Source organism: Dipodomys merriami, unplaced genomic scaffold (genome assembly GCF_024711535.1).
Source record: "Dipodomys merriami isolate MVZ:Mamm:240054 unplaced genomic scaffold, mDipMer1.0.p SCAF_29, whole genome shotgun sequence".
NCBI lineage: Eukaryota > Metazoa > Chordata > Mammalia > Rodentia > Heteromyidae > Dipodomys > Dipodomys merriami.
This window is the reverse complement of record NW_027204381.1, coordinates 12,912,537-12,933,821: the sequence shown is the minus strand read 5'-3', so window position 1 is coordinate 12,933,821 and position 21,285 is coordinate 12,912,537. Positions and strand designations below refer to the sequence as shown.

The following is a 21,285-nucleotide window of genomic DNA, read 5'->3' as shown; positions in this document are numbered from 1 at the left end:
GTGGAGACTTCCCTTCAGAGATTTCCCTTTAGTTGGACTTGCACCCTGAGGAGACAGCCAGCAGCTGACTCACACAAAGCCTGTCAAGTTTATATAAATGGACCTTCTATAAAAGTGTGAGGAAGAGGGCTGGGAAGGTGGCTCAGTGGTAGAGCGCTTGCCTTGCATGCATGAGGCCCTGGGTTCGATTCCTCAGCACCACATAAGCAGAAAAAATGAAAAAAAAAAAAAAGCTGAAGTGGCGCTGTGGATCAAGTGGTAGGGTGCTAGCTTTGAGCTGAAGAGCTGAGGGGCAGTGCCCAGGTCCAGAGTTCAGGCCCCATGACTGAATAAAAAAAAAAAAAAGTGTGAGGAAGAGTGGGAGAATCTTCTAGAAGGTGGAGAACAGTGGGCATGGGTATAGTGGGTGGAGCAAGCCTGGGCAAGGTGGGTGGATCATAGTATGCCATCGGGGATATACTTTTTTTTTTAATTGTTATTATAAAGTTCTAAGGTGTTCTGACACAGACACTAGCTTCTAGCTGGGTACTTCCAAGGAATTCATTTCTTCCTGTGTTCTCTCCTTGAACAGTGAATGTGGTCCCTTGTACCAAATACACCTATCGTTGCCAAAATGGACTCTGCTTGAGCAAAGGCAACCCTGAATGTGATGGGAAGAAGGATTGTAGTGACGGCTCAGATGAGCAGCACTGTGGTGAGTTGGGGGTGGGGTGGGGGCTGTTTATAACTTGGGTGGGTGGTCACTGGAAAGGGTGCATCCAGAGTCAAGGTAGAAATCTTCATAGCACCTTACTCATGTGGCAGGGAGCTCATGCGAGGGACATCTGGCTGGAAGGAAGGATGACTGCAAGTTTGCATGGAGATGCTGCTCCATGGTAGCCACCATCCTGGAGAGGCCCAGTCATTAGCATAGCCGCTCCCTGTGGACGGCTGGGTTACTGGCCAGAGTGCTGGCCTGGGGCCTGCTCTGTAGACCCAGCTGTGAGTGAATGGCCTGGAGGAGAGGGCTCCAGTTTGCATAAGCACAGGAGGCATTTTACCTTTGTCTACTTATACTCTTCAGTGACCACGTGGTTCAGAAGCACTGAGTAGAATGCCACCATTCAGTGCCTTCATGTCCCCCATCCACTCTTCCCTCTGAGAGCCATGACCCTCAGCATTGAACAAGGAAATCTAGGCAAATGACACCCAAGTCAAGTCTGAGCAGCCCAATATAGGTGTCTGAAGCCCTTCAGTATATTTGCATAGCCTGGGGTGGGGTCAGGAGTTGAACATGGAGGCAGGGGAGAGGGACAAGTCAGGAGGTTTGTGAAGCTTGAAGACACTTTAGGGTTAGACATGATGGCTCGGCCTTGTCAGCCTAGTTGACTTGGGAGGCTCGTGAGAACAGCCCAGACAAAAAGTCAGTAAAACTTCCCAACCCCCATCTCAACCAATAAGGTTGGTCATGCACATCTATATCTGTGTCCTAGCTCTGAAGGACGCATAAATAGGAGGATCTCATCCAGGCTGGCCTGGGCAAAATGTTGAGACCCTATTAAAAAATAACAAAGCAAAAAAGCTTGGAGGTATGGCTGACATTGGTAGAGTTACTGCCTAGCAAGCACGTGACCTTAATACCACCAAGGGGAAAAAAAAACAAAATAAAACAGGTACTTGTAGAAGGTCCCTCATACTACTTAATCTAGCATTGCTGTGTACATCAAAAGGGGCTCCCCATGTTGTTGGCTCCCTTGCTGTGGGGTCTCATTGTAGCTGATTCCTGGGTGCCATTCGACTCACTGTCCTTTGATGTTTCCTGCCCTCTGCAGACTGTGGCTTGCGGTCATTCACCAAGCAGGCTCGAGTTGTTGGTGGCACCGATGCAGATGCGGGTGAGTGGCCCTGGCAGGTAAGCCTCCATGCCCTGGGCCAGGGCCACCTGTGCGGGGCTTCGCTCATCAGCTCCAGCTGGTTGGTGTCTGCAGCTCACTGCTTTACAGATGAGAAAATGTTCAAGTAAGTCTCTGGATATGGATGTCCATGACTCACACCAGGGTGGGGCAAAGCAGGGGGTGGGCAGGTACTCTGACCAACTTTAATAACAGTAGTGAAATAAAAACTCACTTTTATTGGACGCTCACTCCTGGTCAAGCACCATTTGTGTGCCACCCTAACTGGTTAGGCAGGTCTGTTTATATGCCCACTTGACAGAAACGGACACTCAGAGAGGTAAAGGCATTTGCTCAGGGCTGGCAGACTTGAGCCCAGTTGTCTGGGTGGCAAGGCTTGTTTGATTTGTCTGTGTAGCTTGGCTCCTTGGGATTGATGAAAGATGAGCCTTGACTTTGGTTCCAGCTGTGGCTTGCAGGGAACCTCGGACAAGTTATTCAGACTTTTGTTGTTGTTGTTGTTGGTCCTGGGTCTTGAACTCAGGGCCTGGGCACTGTTTCTGAGCTTTTGTGCTCAATGCTAGCACTCTACCACTTTGAGCCATCCTGCCACTTGTGGTTTTCTGGTGGTTATTTGAAAATAGGGGTCTCACAGAGTTTCCTGCCCCGGCTGGCTTTGAACTTTGATCCTAGATTTTAGCCTCCTGAGTAGGTAGGATTACAGATGTGAGCCATTGGCGCCTGGCCAAGTTATTCAGACTTTTTAAGCACTGGGTTTTCACTGGTGATAGGATACTATTTTTATCCTTGGAGCTGCGAGAACTAAATGTGGAAATGAACTTAAGGCACTTATCCTTGTGTGTGGCACATTGGAAGGGTCCTGTTGGTGTCCCAGGACTGGGCAGGCACGGTCAGGATCAGTGGCTAGATGTGGGGCCAGGGCTATTTATATCGTAGCTTCTAGCCTCCTAGGCTCTCTAGCCATTGGCCACAGGAATGAGTCTACAGAGACAGCTTGAAGGCCTTCTAGGAGACTCCCGTAGTCTGAAGCAATGTTAAACCTTCCTGCCATCTGCATGTATTTCTTCAGCAGTCAGCTTGGGAATAGGTGACCCAAGCTGCCTCTATCAGCTTCCCGCAGAGAGGAACATCAAGGCCCAGCAGGAAGCAGGCAAAGGCACTGGTGTTGGGCAGGTTAGACAGGTGTGTGTGGCGTGGGCGGTGGAGACACAAGTGGTGGCGGGGACTGAGCTATCCCAAGCATCTCTGGGCTCATGAACTGCAGGTCTCTCTCTCTCTCTCTTTCTCTCTCTCTCTCTCTCTCTCTCTCTCTCTCTCTCTCTCTCTCTCTCTCTCTCTCTTTCTCTCTCTCTCTCTCTGTTTTTCCTCCTTCCCTCCTCCCCTCGTGTGTGTGTGTGTGTGTGTGTGTGTGTGTGTGTGTGTGTGTGTGTCTGTCTGTCTCACTGTCTCTTTTCTTCCTCTCCTCCTCTTGCTCTCCCTTCCCTTTCCTTCTTTCTTCTCATATTGGGATTTGATCTTAGTGCCTCATACTTGCTAATCAGGTACCCTACCACTGGAGCCATGTCTCCAGCCTGGCTATTTGCTAGTTACTTTGGAGACAGATCTCTTGGACTTTTCTGCCTGGGCTGCCTTTAAACTGTGATCCTTTGGCTCTCAGCTTCCTGAGTAGCTAGGGTTATAGGTGTGAGCCACCAGCACCCAGACTGGCCTTGACCTCAATCCAACTTATGCTTCTTGAGTAGCTAAGGCTGAACTCGCAAGGATTGTGGTTCAAAGCCAGCCAGAGCAGAAAAGCCCATGAGATCTCAAGTCCCAAATTTGCAAAATCCAGAGTTTACAAAGCTGGTTTTGCCAGGCACTGGTGGCTCATGCCTATAATCCTAGCTCCTCAGAGGCTAAGATCTGAGGATCTCCGTTTGAAGCCAGCCCTAGCAGATAAATCTGAGAGACTTTTAACTTCAGTTGACTAGCAAAAAGCTAGAAGTGGAGGTGTGGCTCAAGTGATAGACCGACAGCCTTGAGTGAAAAACTAAACAATACTGTAAAGCCCTAAGTTCAAGCCCCAGTACTAACACACACACACACACAGAGTTTAAATTCATTTTGGTCTGTGTTTAAAAACTGGGTTGGCGTTTGTATAAGTTTGATGAAAATTCAGGCCCATAAGATACATACTTTCTGACAAACGCGTTAAAAGAGGAGGAATAAGGTCTCGAAGGGTTAGTGCTGTTGCAATTTAGGATCATTCTCTCTCTCTCTCTCTCTCTCTCTCTCTCTCTCTCTCTCTCTCTCTCTCTCTCTCTGCTAGTCCTGGAGCTTGAACTCAGGGCCTGAGCACTGTCCCTGAGCTTCTTTTGCTCAAGGCTAGCACTCTACTCCTTGAGCCACAGCACCATTTCTGGCTTTTTCTGTTTATGTGGTAACTGAGGAATCAAACCCAGGGCTTCATGCATGCTAGGCAAGCACTCTACCACTAAGCCACCTTCCCAGTCTCATTCTCTTTTGTCACTTGTTTCTCAGCAACTGTTGGAGACTTGGTGTAACATGAGCAGCCTTTGAATCCTCATAGACACTTGAAAGGGTCCTGCATGTGCCCATCATAGGCCTTCAGACACTCTCATGACTAGTCTTGCTCCTCTGTCCCCTCCCAGGTACTCAGACCCCGCCATGTGGGTGGTCTACTTGGGCCTCCTGGACCAGAGTAATCGCAGTGCCTCTGGGGTGCAGGAGCACCGGCTTAAGCGCATCATCACCCACCCGTCCTTCAACGACTTCACCTTTGACTACGACATTGCGCTGCTGGAGCTGGAGAAGCCGGCCAAGTTCAGCACTGTGGTGCGGCCCATCTGCCTGCCTGACACCTCCCATGTTTTTCCGGCTGGCAAGGCCATCTGGGTCACAGGCTGGGGGCACACCCAGGAGGGAGGTGAGCTTCAGGCTGGGCTGAGGGACCTGCCGAGCCCTGGGCCTTCCTCTGGTGTTTTATACTTGCAAGACACCCTCCCCTCTGTACAGCCTTACTGGGTTGTTCTGATCTCCCTCTGCTTGGCAGGATGAGGCTGTTCAGGGTAGAAAGGAGGTTTCTGATGGATTTGTAGACTGGGCTCTAGATGAATTATCTCTGTGTGTGTGTGTGTGTGTGTGTGTGTGTGTGTGTGTGTGTGTGTTGTGCACACATGCATGTCAGTACTAGGGCTAGAACTCAGGGTCTGGACATTGTCCTTTAGCTTTTCTTTTTTTTTTTTTTTTCCTGATAAAGGCTGTCACTTTACCACTTGAACTACTCCTTTACTTCAGGTTTTTGCTGGTTAATTGGAGATAAGAGTCTCAGAGATTTTTCTGTCCCAGCTAGCTTCAAACCCTGTTCCTCAGAAACTAGGATTACAGGCTTGCACACTAATGCCAGGCATGTTCCTGGTTCTTTACCTGCCAAAGGCAGAAGTAGTATTCAATGAAGGTGAGCATGTCTGTGATTTGAAAAGGCCACTAAGCTGTGTCTGTGACCTGATCCCACATAGGAATGAGCCACTTGTCCTTTCTCTCCCCACTTGTGGGATGCAGGCTGTTAGCTGCTAAAGGTTAGGTTGAAAAGACTCCATTGAGATCATAATATCACCCTCTGGTGAAAGATTGTAACACATAGGAGGGAATAGTAAAAGGCTGATTTACAGATGCCATGACCTGATAAAAACCCCTGTGCCATTTAGCTGTGTTACCTATGGCTGCAGCTGCAGGTCATATATTTTTTTTTTGGTGGTTGTGGGGCTTGAACTGTGGGCCTGGGTGCTGTCCCTCAGCTCTTCAGCTCAAGGCGAGTGCTCTACCACTTGAGCTTTGGGGCCACTTCCAGTTTTTTAGTGGTTTATTGGAGATAGGAGTCTCACGGTCTCTCCTGCCCGGGCTGGCTTTGAACCGCGATCCTCAGATCTCAGCCTCCTGAGTAGCTAAGATTACAGGCGTGAGTCACTGGTGCCCGGCTCAGGTGATATTTATCTGCAGGTGACATTTTCCTGTCATCCATAGGCATTTGGGTTGTTTCCAAGTCTGGCTGGCAAGCTAACTCCTTGCAGGGAGTGTCTTCCATGAGTTTTTTTTGCAGCATGGCTCCTCAGTGTTTGGAGTCAGCTCTGTCCTGCCCTTTCCCCCAGGCACAGGGGCGCTGGTCCTGCAGAAAGGTGAGATCCGCGTCATTAACCAGACGACCTGTGAGGACCTGATGCCACAACTCATCACCCCACGCATGATGTGTGTGGGCTTCCTCAGCGGGGGTGTGGACGCCTGCCAGGTGTGTGGGAAGCCGATGGGCGGGCCCTGGGTGGGGCGGGACTAGGCTGGGGCGGGGGCGGCCCGTGGCTTTACTTACAGGTCTTGTTTCTGCTCAGGGTGACTCTGGTGGTCCCTTGTCCAGCATGGAGGCAGATAACCGAATCTTCCAGGCAGGCGTGGTCAGCTGGGGCGAAGGCTGTGCCCAAAAGAATAAACCAGGCGTGTACACAAGGCTCCCTTTATTTCGAGACTGGATCAAAGAGCAGACTGGAGTGTAGAGGCAGGAGCCAGCCTCCAGTTACCCCAACGTGACCACCTATGGGTCAGCCCCAACGCACACATGCAGACTGGGGACAGGACCACTGACTGCACTCTGTTGTGGACTCCTCTCCTCCTCCCCCCAGAACCCTGTCTGTGAAGTTCATCCCCAAGACGCTTGAGTTCATCTGGAGAATCTGTAGCCTCCTTCAGCCTCCAAAGCAGGACAGGAGGCAGGGAAGGAGGAATTTGTGCCAGTGGTCCAGCTGAGGACAAAGGTTTTTGGATACCTACTACTGCTCCAGGCTGAGGAAAGACTTTCTTGAAGCCTTGCTTCCTCTGTTGTTTAAGTAGGGCAGCTTCTGGGACCTCCCTGGCGGAGGTCTGCAGGAGGGCTGCAGGCTTGGGGGTGGGTGGGATCCTAGGAAACCCAAGTCCCAAGGACTGGGAAAACAGACAAACTTAAGATTGGAATTGTTTTACCAGCTCCCAATGTGGACCCAGTGTGTGTATTTGTGCGTATGAGTAAAACAGTTTATTTCTTTTTAGGTAATTTTGTTTTTCTTATTGGCATCGACAAGCTCTTATTCCCCCTTTCCTATTAGCTCCAATTTCAAGAAACTGGGGTCTTACATTCCCCTCTCCATAGACTAGGGTGTCAGGTTGAGAGTGGGGCTGTGATTCTAAAGCCCTCATAGCTCTTAGGAGCAGAGCCCTGGGTGCTCTGACAGGTGGGACAGGAGGGGGGTCTGGGGGCAAAGGCTGTGTGGGGAGGGAGTGCTGTACTTTCCCAGGTCTGGTCCAGTTTTTGAAAGGGAGTTTTGTCAGAGGACGTCAGGAAGAGGCGTGACTTTGCATTGGTTGTGGAGGTGGTCATGTGAGCTATGTGTATTGTGCAAGTCTGCACACACAGAGACAAGGTGTACAGGTTCAAGAAGCTGGCAGAACAGCCTGGGGTGAGTAGATGGGACCTGAGGCCTTGGAGAAACGGTCGCTGCCTTGCTTATGGGCTTTTCCTGCATCAGTCCTTTTTCCTTTGAAATTGCCTGTCCTTGCTTAAGGTTGTCCAGTGTCAAGGATTTGGGGAGGAGCCACTGAGCTTTGAAGGGATATTGGAGGTCATTGTATTAGCTTGGCCTTGGAACAGGAGAGGTGCTAGCATACTGCACCTTGTAGCTGTGGGCTTTGCCCCTTTGAGTGTAGCATCTAATGGCATCACTGAGTTTCCCACAGATTCCCAGACCTAGTGTCCCATGTAATGGCAAGCTCTTAGAAGCCTATCTGAATTGGCAGTCACATGTGATCCCTGCTAAATCAATGTAATGTCAATGCTTGCAAAATGATAGACAGCCAGGCTCCAGTAGCTTACACCTATAATCCTAGCTACTCAGGAGGTGGAGATCTGAAAATTCAGGCTTGAAGCCTGGGCAGACACATTCCTCAAGACTCTTATCTCCACTTAAAAAGCCAGACATGGAGCTGTGACTTAAGTGGTAGAGCACCAGTACCAGCAAGGAACAAGCAAACACTAAGGAGCTAAGTCCAATGTGCCTTTTGACTGAGATAAGGAAAAAAAGGCTGAGCACTTATTTTCATTTGTTTGTGCCGGTACTGGGGTTTCAACTAAGGACATGGGTGCTGTTCCTTAGCTTTTCTACTTAAGACAAATGCCCTACCACTTGAGCCACAGCTCCGCTTCCAGCTTGGAAATGAGAGCCTAGCCTCGTAGACTATCCTACCCCAGCTGGCTTAGAATCATGATCCCTAGATCTCAACCTCTTAGGAGTAGAGGTGTGAGCCACTGGTGCCCAGCTTAGGCCTAGCACTTTTTACTCCTGGGAGCTCATCTTCATCTCTGACACTCGTTGCTAAGTAGCCCAGGAAGACAAGTCACTGGGCACTTAAATACCCAGAGTCCACATAGGAAGTGGCAGCAGGCTGGGAAGAATAGGCAAGCAGGGAGGGGTCAGCTGCTGCTAAGGGACTCACAGTCAAAGCTGTTTTGCATACATTTGCATTTCCCATTCAAGCACTCTTTAGCTCCAAGCAGGTGGTAAGAAATTCAATTTACTTAATGCAGGCTGCTGTGGCATAGCCAGTGATGGAGAGTGAGACCTAGGTGCCAAGCAGCCAGGCAGGGGTGCCTCCTGCGTGCTTACGCAGGTTATGCCCAGAAGGTCCCTGTACTTGGTGAGTTGTAAGTTTTGTTGCTACCTTTGAAGTCATCAAGGGGCCCAAGTGCTGGTCCCATAAATTGTGTGGTTGGCCCTGCAGTCATATGCACGGTATATACATGGGCCATTCTCTGGGAAGCCTAAGGAAGAGTTGAAGGATGTGGTGGACAGCGTCCCAGCAGGTCAGAAGAGGTAGTGATCAAGCGTGAGGGGCAGAGTTTGACTGGAGCGGAAACAGGTTTGTCCAGCCTCCCTAGTGTGGCTCTGTTGCCTGGGTGAAGGGTGCCCTAGAACCTTCTGTGCCTCTGCCATACAGGTGTAGCTGGATCTGAGTGAGGAGGAGGCAGAGGCAGGGTCCTGCAGAGGGTCTCCCTGCGACCCAAGTGACTCATACATATTAATCTGGACTTCATGGGGGACATCAGTGCTGTCTGGGCCCCCCACCAGCTTGGTGTATGCTGGCTCCAGGTGGAGTTTTTATGTTTTTCCCCCCAGTACCGGGGCATAGTGCTGTCCCTGAGCTTTTTTTTTCTTCTTCTTCTTTTTTACTCAAGGCTAGCACCCTGTTATTTGAGCCACAGCTCTCATTCTGGCTTTTTAGTGGTTAATTAGAGATAAAAGTCCTACAGAAGTTCCTGCCCAGAATTTCCTGTGAATCTCAATCTTCAGATCTCAGCCTTCAGAGTAGATAGGATGGCAGGCATGAGCCACTGGTGCCTGGCTGCAAATTGCCTTTTTATTTCCATTAGTCGCTAATCGGAACCATTGGAAATTGAATAAATTGAATCAGGATTTTGTGTATGTTGCATCCATGGGGAATTCCACCCAGACCAAGATTCTGCAGTTTTCATTAGTGAGAGTAGATCTGAGAGGTAAGGTTTCAAATCAAAGGCCCACATTTAAATTTCTATTGTTAGCTCCAGAGCCCCTGGACCCGGGACAGCTGTTGTTTAGGCACCTGGCCACATGGTGGCAATATTGCACTACTGCAGAGGAGAGCTGCTCACAGGGTGGAGTGGATGGGTGCCGGCTGATTTTGTAAGGCTGAATCCAGACACCTTCTAGTCACTCAACACAAAGTCTTTCTAGTTGGTCCCTAGTCCCTCTTAGTGTCCCACCCATCTCAGTCTGGATTGCTGGTCCTCAGCATTGAGACCTGGAGGACAACACAAAAGATGGTTCTCAGGGTTGAGGAGAGCAGGGAAGGTGACCTGTGGCTGAGGAATTTTTAATTTTGACCAGGATCTCACCATGTAGTCCACCCTGGCCTTGAACTCCCAATTCTCCTGCCTCAGCCTCTCAAATATTGGGATTGAAGGCATAAGCCAATACATCTGGCTTCCTAAGCCTCAAAAGATCCTATGGCATTCTTATTTTTCCGATAGAAAACCAGGCACCAAGACTTTGAATTTCCTACCTATGTCTCACACTAAGGGAATACTGGATCTAGGATTGAATGCTGGTAATCTGGCTTCAGAGTCAGTACTATGAGACACCTTACCATGTGTTATACTATTTACATAATATCACTGACCTATAATGACAGGGCATATAAGTTTGTGATGAAAAGTAGGTCATCCTCAGTATGGGACTTTTTTTTTTTTGCTGGTCATGGGGCCTGAACTCGGCCTGGGCGCTGTCCCTCAGCTCTTCAGCTCAAGGCTAGTGCTCTTCCACTTGAGCCATAGTGCCACTTCCAGTTTTTTCTGCTTATGTGGTGCTGAGGAATTGAACCCAGGACCTCATGCATGCAAGGCAAGTGCTCTACCACTGAGCCACCTTCCCAGCCCATGGGACACTCTTTCAATTAGTTTCATTCAAGGTCCTTGTCATTTTGTTTTTTGCATACCAGAAATAATGGTCTTGGGACAGCATCTTGGGACTGCTGCTGTATGCATAAACCCTGGGGTTCTTTTTGGTGGTGGAAGGGTTCTTGAACTTCTTGCTTGGCTAGCTGTCTCCTATTTAAGCCATAAGTCTAGACCAGTCTTTTGTTAGTTATTTTTGAGATAGTCTCATTTCTCTTCAGGCTAGCCTCAAATTAATAGCCTTCCACTCTCACCCTCCAGAGTAGCCAAGCTTACAGCTATGATCATATATTGGTGCCCTGCTTCCCTGTCATTTTGAGAATCTTGACAAATCTCACGAAGTCTGCCTTCTGCCCTGTCTGCCTTCTGCCCTTGCCCTGATCCCTTCCTTCAGGATACATGTTTTATAGCTGTGTGTGTGTGTTGCATATATGTGCACACACACACACTAGTACTAGGACTTGAACTCAGAGCCTGGACTCTGTCCCTTGCTTTTTTGCTCAAGGCTGATGCTCTTCAATACTTCTGCTTCTGGCTTTTTTGCTGGTTGTGGATAGGAATCTCTTTTGGGGCTCCGGTCATGGGGCCTGATCTCTGGGCCTGGGCGCTGTCCCTCAGCTCTTCAACTCAAGGCTAGCACTCTACCACTTGAGCTACAGCACTACTTCCATCTTTTTTCTTTTTGCTTATGTGGTGCTCAGGAATTGAACCAGGGCTTCATGCATGCAAGGCAAGCGCTCTACCACTGAGCCACCTTCCCAGCCCTCTTTTTTTTTGTATATATATTTTTATTGTAAAGATACACTACAGAGGGTTTACAGTAATGAGTAAGATAATGAGTACATTTCTTATTGAGCATTGTTACCTCCTCCTTTGTTTATCCCCTACCATCCCTTCCTTTACCACCTTCCCAAATCCTCTCTCCCTGGCCAAGTTGTAAAGTTTGTTTTTTAACATAGTGTCTTGTGTATCTCATTGTTACAATGGGTCAACCTGTATCCTTGTTTCAACATTTTGTTATTTCCTTTCCTCTCCCCAAATTAAGAAAAATGTATATACAAGATGCAGGGTGCTGACATCAAATACAGTGAAAACGGGTTATATCATGGGGGAAGAACATACAAAAGAAAAAAAGCACTTAGTACATTTTAAATAAGTTAAAAATAGCAAGAAAGGAAAAAATAGTTATGTCCCTATCTTGGGGTTCACTTTGCTTAGCATCTTCTTATATGGTCATATGTACATAGCTTTTGACCTTTTCTGCTTGACCTAGACATATACTAGCTATTGCAAATAAGGGAAACCATGGGGCCTATGTTTCTTTGGACCTGACTTGCTTCATTTAATAAATTTTTTTCCAAGTCTTTCCATTTCCTAACAAATGGGGCATATCTTTCCATTTCCTAACAAATGGGGCATATAATTCCATTGTGTGTGTGTGTGTGTGTGTGTGTGTGTGTGTGTGTGTGTGTGTGTGTGTGTGTCTGTACACATACACATTTTCTTGATTCATTCATCTACTGAGAGGCATCTGGGTTGGTTCCATAGCTATGGTAAATAGTGTTGTGATAAACATAGTTGTGCTGGTAGCTTTAGTATGGCCTTGTTTGTGATCATTTGGGTAAATGCCCAAAAGTGGAATTGCTGGGTCATAGGGGAGCTCTATCTAGAGTCTTTTGAGGAACCTCCATACTGCCTTCCAAAGTGGTTGGACAAGTTTACACTCCCACCAACAATGCAGTAGGGTTCCCTTTTGGCCACATCCCCTTTAGCATCTGTTGTTATTAGATTTCTTTTTTTGGGGTCTGGTCGTGGGGCCTGAACTCTGGGCCTGGGCGCTATCCCTCAGCTCTTCAGCTCAAGGCTAGCACTCTACCACTTGAGCCACAGCGGCACTTCTAGCTTTCTGCTTATGTGGTGCTGAGGAATCGAACCCAGGGCCTCATTCATGCAAGGCAAGCACTCTACCACTGAGCCACCTTCCCAGCCCTAGATTTCTTTATTATAGCTATTCTAATTGGGGTGAGGTAGAATCTCAATGTTGTTTTGATTTGTATTTCTTTTTTTTTTTTTTTAGGGGGGGGGTCCAGTCGTGGGGCCTGAACTCTGGGCCTAGGCGCTGTCCCTCAGCTCTTTAGCTCAAGGCTAGCACTCTACCACTTGAGCCACAGCCCCACTTCCGGCTTTTTTCTTTTTTGCTTATGTGGTGCTGAGGAATCGAACCCAGGGCCTCAGGCATGCAAGGCAAGGGCTCTACCACTGAGCCACCTTCCCAGCCCCTGATTTGTATTTCTTTTATGGCTAGAGAAGTTGAGCATTGCTTCATGTGTCTATTGGACATTTTTTAAAATAAGTTTTTTATTGTGAAAATTCTGTAGAAAGGGGTTACAGTTATATGAGCAAGGATGGGATGGTAGGGGAAAAACAAAAGAGGAGGCAACAATATTGGCCATTCTTATTTCCTCTTCAGAGAGGTCTCTCTTTAGGTCTTTCGCCCACTTATTAATTGAGCCGTTGTTTCTTTGAGGATTTGTTTTTGGGAGATTTAATTTTTTGAGTTCTAAGTATATTTTAGATAGGAGACTGGTCATGGGACTTAGGGCCTGGGACAATGGTCCCTGAGATTTTTCTACTGAAGGCTAACACTCTACCGTAACTTTGAGCCACAGCTACATTTCCAGCTTTTTTGATTATGGGAGAAAACTCTGTTGGACTAGTTTCAAACCGCAATCCTTAGATCTCAGCCTCCTGAGTAGCTAAGATGATAGGTGTGAACTGCTGGTGCCTGGCAGGACTGGGGATATTTCTGAGGGCGCTGAAAAGATAGTTCAAACTACTGTCCCACAGGGTGACGAGCATGGATTGACAGCAGTGCGGGCCCTGGCCTGTTCCTACTCTGGCTCTATGCTAAGCTTATGGCTGAGAGAGGCATGAGAAGAACTGCAGTAGGTAGCCCAGGTCTGGGTGATGCATATGTCAAACTCATAGCTTTTGTGATCTGCTAGGCCTACAATGAGGACACTATTCTTTTTGTTCTTGGTGGTGGTGGTGATTATAGGGCTTGAACTCAAGTCTGGGCACTATTTCTGAGCTTTTCTGCTCCAAGCTAGTGCTTTAGTGTTTCGAGCCCCTGCTCAACTCTAGTTTCATGGTAGTTACCTGGAGATAAGAATCTCACAGAGTTTCTTGTCCAAGCTGGCTACCAACAGCAATCCTCAGCTCTCAGCCTCCTGGGTAGCTGGGATTACAGGCGTGAGTCCCCAGCCCCCAGCAAGGATACTTCTAATATAGACATTACAAGTCCATATTTCAACAAACCCAGCCATCCATCTGTTCCCCTTTTCTGTGTATACCCTTTGCCTGCTGTGTATTCACCCTACCCTTTCCACTCACCTCCTCCTTTTCCTAAAAAGCCAGTGTTTCCAGGCGGAGGTGGGAACAGCTCCATTGTCTGTTTGTTCCATTGTCTCAGCATCTTCCAGCAGGAGGGCCGCATTTTCCTGGCCAGAGCGCTTCGGAGCGCTTCCCTCCACACACGCCTTCACCTAGAAGGTTATCACTACTTCCCCTGCCCACGCCCTTGTGGTCAAGAATAGCCCTGGCTCCAGTCTCCATGCCAGAACTCTGGAGTTCCAGATGGTCCTGTTTAACACAACAGGGGAATTCTTCCATCCCCAGCCCAGTGCTTTTTCCAGGACTACAAGAACAGGGTGTGCAGGGGGAGGCAAGGCGAGGTGAGGCCGCGGGTCCTGGAGGGGAGGGCGGAGGTCTCCCCACACAAAAGGGCATTCAGAGGCCAGTTTCCAAGTGCATAGGACATCTGTCCCCTCTTTGAGTTCACAGCCTAAGGAAGCCCTGCCCAAACAGCTAAGACACATCCTGGGAGATACGGAGAGGAACAAAACTAAAATGGGACTTGAACTCAAGGCCTGTGAGCTTTTTTGCTCAAGGCTGGTGCCCTACCCCTTGAGTCACAGCTCCACTTCTGGCTTTTTGCTGACTAATTGGAGATAAGAGCCTTATGGACTTCTCTTGCTCAGGATGGCTTTGAACTGCAATCCTCAGATCTCAGCCATCATGCCCACATAGATCTCAACTTGTGACTGTTGGGGGAAAAAAAGGATAACAAATTATATCAGTCTTAGGAAGGAGGAGAAAAGAAACAATTCATTATCACCATCCATTAATTCATTAATTCAGTGTCTCTGTGACTTGGATGAAGAGCTTTGAATTTAGGGCCTGGGGCTTTTCAGGGCTCAGCAGGACACCAGATGGGCAGTCGGGGTCCTGGGCATATCAAAGCCAGGGATTGCTCAGTTGCTAGTAGCAGAAATGTGTGATGTTGCAGGCCCTGTGGACCAGTGCCTAGTTCAGGGAGAGGGGCCTGCAGGGGGTCTTTTTCTGTGTGTGTGCAAGGATTTTTCCATGACCCTTCAATTGCTCCATGGAGTGTGCGTGAGATCACAGCTGCCTGAGTAGAAGAATCTACCTTTAGAGAGCCTTAACTTACACTCAAGGTGACCCAGCTCCCTGCAGAGAGGACTTTGCACTCACCTTAAAAAATGAGAGCAGACATGCCAGTAGTCCTAGGTACTCAGGAGGTTGATATCTGAGGATCAAGGTTTGAAGCCAATGTAGGCAGGAAAATCGGTGAGACTCTTGGTCTCCAATTAATCAGCAAAAAGCTGAAAGTGGAGCTGTGGGAGAGAATGCTAGCCTTGAAGAGACAACACCCAGGCTCTCAGTTCAAGCCCCAGTACTTACACACACACACACACACACACACACACACACACACTCACAAAGCATGAAGGCAGAGAAAGGCTTCCATTGGCTGGGAACTAACTGAGCTTCCACCTCCAGTGGATTCTGTTTCTTGCCAAATGAAATTAGGAAAGTGTCCTTCTGTCACCTCTGCCCGGTGTTGGAGCTGAAAAGGACCTGCAATGTCCTTCACTTAATAAGAGCTCAGTCAATACCCAGGGCCCTGTGTCTTATACACAACCCCAACTCCCTCTTTACCAGTCAGGGCCATGGTTTCCAGGTGGAGACAGGCCCACAGATGGCCCTATAGACATCTTGAAGGTTCTGCAGAAAGGGAAGAGGCAGGAAGGACCTTGAGGGTTTGGAAATTGGAGTTCCACATCTTTTTGGAACTGAGGCCTCTCCACCTGGAGCTTTGAAATGGTGAGTCCAGGACTCTCTTGCCAGGTAATAAATTGACTGGCTACGGCCTCTGTGGAAATGGCCAACAGGAACTGGGCTCTGAAATGATTCCTTCAGCACGTCTAAATCTTTCCCATTTCCATTTCCTTGGCTACCCTCAGGAGCCCCTGGGCATTCCCCTTTCTCGGGGGCCAAGGCATCTGCTTTCTCTTACTCCTCTGCCTGGGGCAGTGAGCAGTGGAGAGAGAGATGTTTCCTTGAGGTCTTGGCCATGGGCAGAACATGGTGTTTCCATCTGAATCAGGAGCATCAGTCCCTGCCCCTCACCATCCTTCCCTGAGCCCTTTATTTCTGCTGAGAGCGGCATAACTCCATCTGAAGCTGAGGAAACCAAGGCCAGAAGCCATGTGCCATCTCTGCCTGGAGCGAGGTGTGGGGTGAGGTGGGGTAGGATAGGTGCTGTAGCATATGGAGCCATCTCCTGTGCCCAGATTTCCCCATCCCAAAGGACCCACAAACTGAACCTTTGTAGTGGGGCAGAAATATTTCTGGATCATCAGCGATGAGAATTTTCATGGTGCAAAAACCAGAGCTGAACAGACAACTCCATTTTGTTCTAAAAGGAGTTTGATAAAACAGATAGTTGGGCACCAGTGGCTTCACGTCTGTTGTCCTAGCTACTCAGGAGACTGAGATCTGAGGATCTTGGTTTGAAGACAGTCCAGACAGAAAAGTGTGTGAGATTCTTAGTTCCAATTAACCAGCCAAAATGCTGGAAGTGAAGGTATGGCTCAAGTTAGTAGTGTACCAACCTTGGGCAAAAAAGCCACCCCTCCCCCCAGCAAACAAATGGTTAACAGTTTGGACTTTGTTATAGGCTATGTTAAAACTTGTTTGATTTTGATTTGATAAAGTATTTTCTTTTTTCTGTCACGTGGCTTTAACTCGGAGCCTGGGCACTGAGCCATAGTGCCACTTCTGATTTTCTGGTGGTAAATTGGAGATGAGTCTCACAGACTTCCATGCCTGGGATGGCTTTGAACCTTGATCCTCAGATCTCAGCCTCCTGAGTAGCTAGGATTACAGGCATGAGCCACCACCAGTACTGGGCCTGAGTTTAAGACTTTTCTAAAGTTTGGGTTAAGTCAGGGTAGATACAGAACATTTTGGCTTTAGTCCCTCCCCTGCAGGTTATTCCAGGTGGGGGCGGTAGGGGGCGCCCACACACAACATTGCAGTGTGGCAGTGCCCAAAAAGTGAAGTCTGGGAGAGAAGCCCATCTCTGCTCACCAGCCCCCTCCCACGCAATTGCCCTGTCTTTAGTAAAGGTGAGGTACAGAGGGGTTACAGTTACCTAAGTCAGGTAATGACTACATTTCTTGTTGGACAGTGTCACCCCTTCCCTCATTATCTCCCTTCCGACCCTATCTCGTGTCTCAAAGATGTGCTGTCCCGAGGGGGCAATGCCAGCTTTGCATGTCCTTGTGACAGAGTCTTGCCTGTGGCTGGCTCTGCTGACTGCCCTGGTCCTAACCCCTCTCCTCCCTCTGTGTGAACACTCCAGATGCAACAGTTGCTTTCACCCATTGTGAGAACCCGTGCTTTGCAGGAACTGGCACTCTTGGGAAGCCCCTCAGTGTTTCCTGGATGGCCAACTCTAACCATTTGGAGTGAGTGAGCCGAGCAAGCTTTTCTTGGCTGATTTCTAGGCTGTAGTAGGTTTACAGATGCCAAGGTAAGTGGGCTTTGGACTCCTGGTTGCTGCCACAGGTAACAGAGCATACCGTTTTCTTTCTGCTTTAGGAGTATATAGATGCCCCAAAATACGCCTCAGAACAACTTAGATTTCATCCTGTTTATCTAGAAACATTTCCATCTATAAAGCATTTTTTCCCCCTAAGCTTAAGAAAGGTTTAATCCCTTTCAAGGTTTCTTTTCAAGCACTGTATGTGTGTGTACTGGGGATTGAATTTAGGGCTAAGTGCTTAGCAGTCCTGCTCATGGCTAGTGCTCTGCTACTTGAGCCATGCCTCCCACCCAAGTTATTGTCTGTTGTGGGGCTTGAACTCAGGGCCTGTGTGCTGTCCCTAAGCCTTTACTTAAGCCTGGTGTTCTACCACTTTGAGCTACAGCTCCACTTCTGGAGGTTTTTTGGTGACTAATTGGAAATTAGTCTCATGGACTTTCCTGCCTGAGCTGCCTTTGAACTATGATCCTCAGATCTCAGACCTGAGTAGGCTAGGATTACAGGCATGAGCCATCAGTGCCTGGCCTACCCAGCATTTTTACTTAATTGAAGACTGAGTCTTGGCCTACGTTTCTGCCCAGGTTGGCTTTGGACCTTGATCTTCTGGGTGTCTGCTGCCTAAGGGGACCAACATTGGTGCTCAACATTTTTTTTTTTTATTGTGAAAATACTGTACAGAGGAGTTACAATTACATGGGCAAGATCATGAGTACATTTCTTATCAAGCATTGTAGCCTCCTCCTTTGTTTCCCCTTCCCATCCCTTCCCATCCTCCCCCTGCCCCCACCCAATCCTCCCTGCCCCCCTGCTCCTCCCCCCCTGCCCCCCACACACGAGAGTTGTAAAGTTTGTTTTCGACATAACGACTTGTACATCTCATTGTTGCAATGGGTCCACCTGTATCCCTATTTAAACGATTTGTTTTTCCCCTTCTCCTCCACAAATTATACCGACATCAAATACAGTGAAAGCAGGGTTATACTTTGGGGGAGGGACATACAATGGTGCTCAACCTTTTCTAGGTTTTCAGAGATGCATACATTGGGTAGTAGGGAAGCTGAAGAAAATGTCGGAAGGTTACTAAAGTCATGCCAAGTACTTGGTACTGCTCCTCATACTGGAGCCTCACAAAGTATACAAGAGCTGTTAAGAGCCAGACTGCTCAGGGACTGGCCTGGAATTGGAGCTTCTTATTCCTGAGGGTGGAGATGACAGTGGGAGAGCAATAGACTGAAGATCATCCTGTGCTTGCTTTTGGTCTGCTACCTATATTCACGTTGAACTCCTGGGCTCAAGTGATCTTCCTGCCTCTCTGTCTCGAGTGGCTGGAGCTTGAGGTATGTCTACTCGACTACTAGGTTTATTATTATTATTATTATTATTTTTGTCGGTCGTGGGGCTTGAACTCTGGGCCTGGGCGCTGTCCCTCAGCTCTTCAGCTCAAGGCGAGCGCTCTACTTGAGCTACAGCGCCACTTCCGGTTTTCTGGTGGTTTATTGGAGATAGGAGTCTCAAGGTCTCTCCTGCCCGGGCTGGCTTTGAACCGCGATCCTTAGATCTCAGCCTCCTGAGTAGCTAGGATTACAGGCGTGAGCCACCAGCGCCCGGTTTAGGTTTATTATTTTTAAATTAACTAGAACCTGATTGCTAGACTTCTGTGATTGTGAATCTATTTTTAGTAACTGTATATTCCCAACAACTTATTTATTCATCTGGATACTTTTTTAAATTGGATTTTTTTGATACCTCTTACAAGATACCTGGCTTTGTTCCTTCCAGGCACTGGGCAGAAGGGTTGTCGCAGGTGGACAGGGATAAGGCCATGCTCCTCAAAATAACTCCAGGAGGAAAGTGGGTGTTGGAAGTTAAGTGACTCTCCACTGGGACCCTTCATCTTCTGATTGAAGCTTTGTCAGCTCATCACCTGGCAGAGGATTAATATTCAGAGAACTGAAAAAAAAACTCAAAAAGCTTAATATACTCCAATTTAAAAAATAGGCAAATTATGTGGGTGTGTGCTGGTGGCTCAGGGCTGTAATCCTAGCTATTCAGGAGGCTGAGATTAGACAATTGTGGTTTGAAGCCAGCCCAGGCAGGAAAGTTCATGACACTCATCTCAATTAACCACTCCAAAAGCTGGAAGTTGAGTCGTGGCTCAAATGGTAGCGTGGTTAGCCTTGAGCTAAAAAACGATCAGGGACCCAAGACAAAAAACAAAAAAAAGGCAAATGACTTGAATAGATACTCCTCAAAAGGTACAAATGGCTGATACATACACGAAAAGATGCTCAGTATCTTTAGCTACAAGGAAAATGTGGATCCAAACTACATTGAGATTATAGCTCAGCCTAGCTAGAATGCTGGTATTTAAAAAAGCCTAGCAAAGATGTTGGAGAGGATGTGGAGAAAAATGAAGTCATAGGCACATTTGGTAAGCAGTATAATGAGTATGGAGCTAAAACCAGAAGTGCCATATGATGGAGCTGTGCCACTCCTGGGGATATGTGGGAAGGACCCAAAGCAAGCATGCAATAGACACCTGCCCTTCCATGCTACCACATATATATATATATATATATGCATATATATGCATATATAAGACCATAATTCTATATAGCCAAGCTATTGAATGTGTTGATGGAAGCTGATCATCAGATGGATAAATGTGCTACATATATGTGTATGTGTGTATATACATATATATATATATATTATATAATGCAGCCCTACACAGAAATGAAATCTTGTCATTTGCAGGCAGATAGAAGGAATGGATGGACATATGTTAAGGAATATTTTGAGTGGGGTATAGCTCAATGGTAAAGAGCTTGTCTAGCATGCTTGAGACCCTGTCCCTAGCACTACAACACAAGAAAATAAATAAGAGATGAAGACAGGACAATGTACTTTAGGTTTTTTTTTTAAAGTAACTATCATTGGGTGCTAGTAGTTCATGCTTGTAATCCTAGATAGCCAGGAGGCTGAGATATGAGGATCATGGTTCAAAGCCAGCCTATGCAGAAAAGTTTGTGAGACTCTTATCCAATTAATCATCAAAACCCTGGAAATGACGTTGTGGCTCAAGTGGTAGAATGCTAGCCCTGAACAGAAAAGCTCAAGGTACAGTGCCCAGGACCTGAGTTCAAGTCCCAGGACCAACACACACACACACACACAATTGTCATGATTTTTTCTTATATGCATAAACAAAAAAGATGAAAGTAGTAGACTATTAAGGCCAGGCACCGGTAGCTCACACCTGTAATACTAGCTATTCAGGAGGCTGAGATCTGAGGATCACAGTTCAAAGTCAGCCCGGGCAGGAAAGTGGGCGAAACTTTTTTTTTTTTGGTCGGTCGTGGGGTCTGAACTCTGGGCTAGGGTGCTGTCTCTGCGCTCTTTAGCTCAAGGTGAGCTCTCTACTGCTTGAGCCTCAGCACCACTTCCAGTTTTTTAGTGTTGTTTTATGGAGATAAGTCTCGGGGACTTTCCTGCCTGCGATCCTTAGCTCAGCCACCTGAGTAGCTACGGTGTAATTACAGGTGCGAGCCACCAGCTCCTGGCAGCGGTGTAACTCATCTCCAATAAACCACCAGAAAATCGGAAGTGGTGCTGTGGCTCAAGTGGTAGAGCACTCACTTTGAGCTGAAGAGCTGAGGGACAGCACCCAGGCCCAGAGTTCAAGTCCCATAAATAACAAAGAGAAAAAAAAAAAGATTATTAAGGACTGGCAGTGGCACTGGCAGTGGCCCTGAGGTAAGTAGGGGGAGGGAAAACTAGGGGGCATATATGATCAAGGCATGGTACATGCATGCATGGAAACATCAAAGTGAAACTTGCTAATTCACACAACTAATGTGTTAAGAAAAATACAACTCAGTACATAAAGCTTAGGGAGCATTCTACCTGCTCTAGGAAGGAGGGAGCTCCAGAGATGGGAACACCACTGAGTAATTTATAAACATCACCAGCAC

General features: G+C 47.7%; 1 protein-coding gene across 1 annotated transcript in view; it reads left to right on the top strand.

Annotated features, from left to right (window-relative positions):
* Positions 1 to 6,964, top strand: part of St14 (ST14 transmembrane serine protease matriptase) — a 42,086-nt gene extending 35,122 nt beyond the window's left edge. The window contains exons 15-19 of the mRNA XM_070038362.1: positions 572 to 694; positions 1,812 to 1,998; positions 4,544 to 4,818; positions 6,041 to 6,177; positions 6,275 to 6,964. Coding sequence (XP_069894463.1) covers positions 572 to 694; positions 1,812 to 1,998; positions 4,544 to 4,818; positions 6,041 to 6,177; positions 6,275 to 6,436 — 884 coding nt within the window. The 3' untranslated portion in view covers positions 6,437 to 6,964. The remainder of the gene's footprint in view (positions 1 to 571; positions 695 to 1,811; positions 1,999 to 4,543; positions 4,819 to 6,040; positions 6,178 to 6,274) is intronic.
* The last annotated feature ends 14,321 nt before the right edge of the window (positions 6,965 to 21,285 follow it).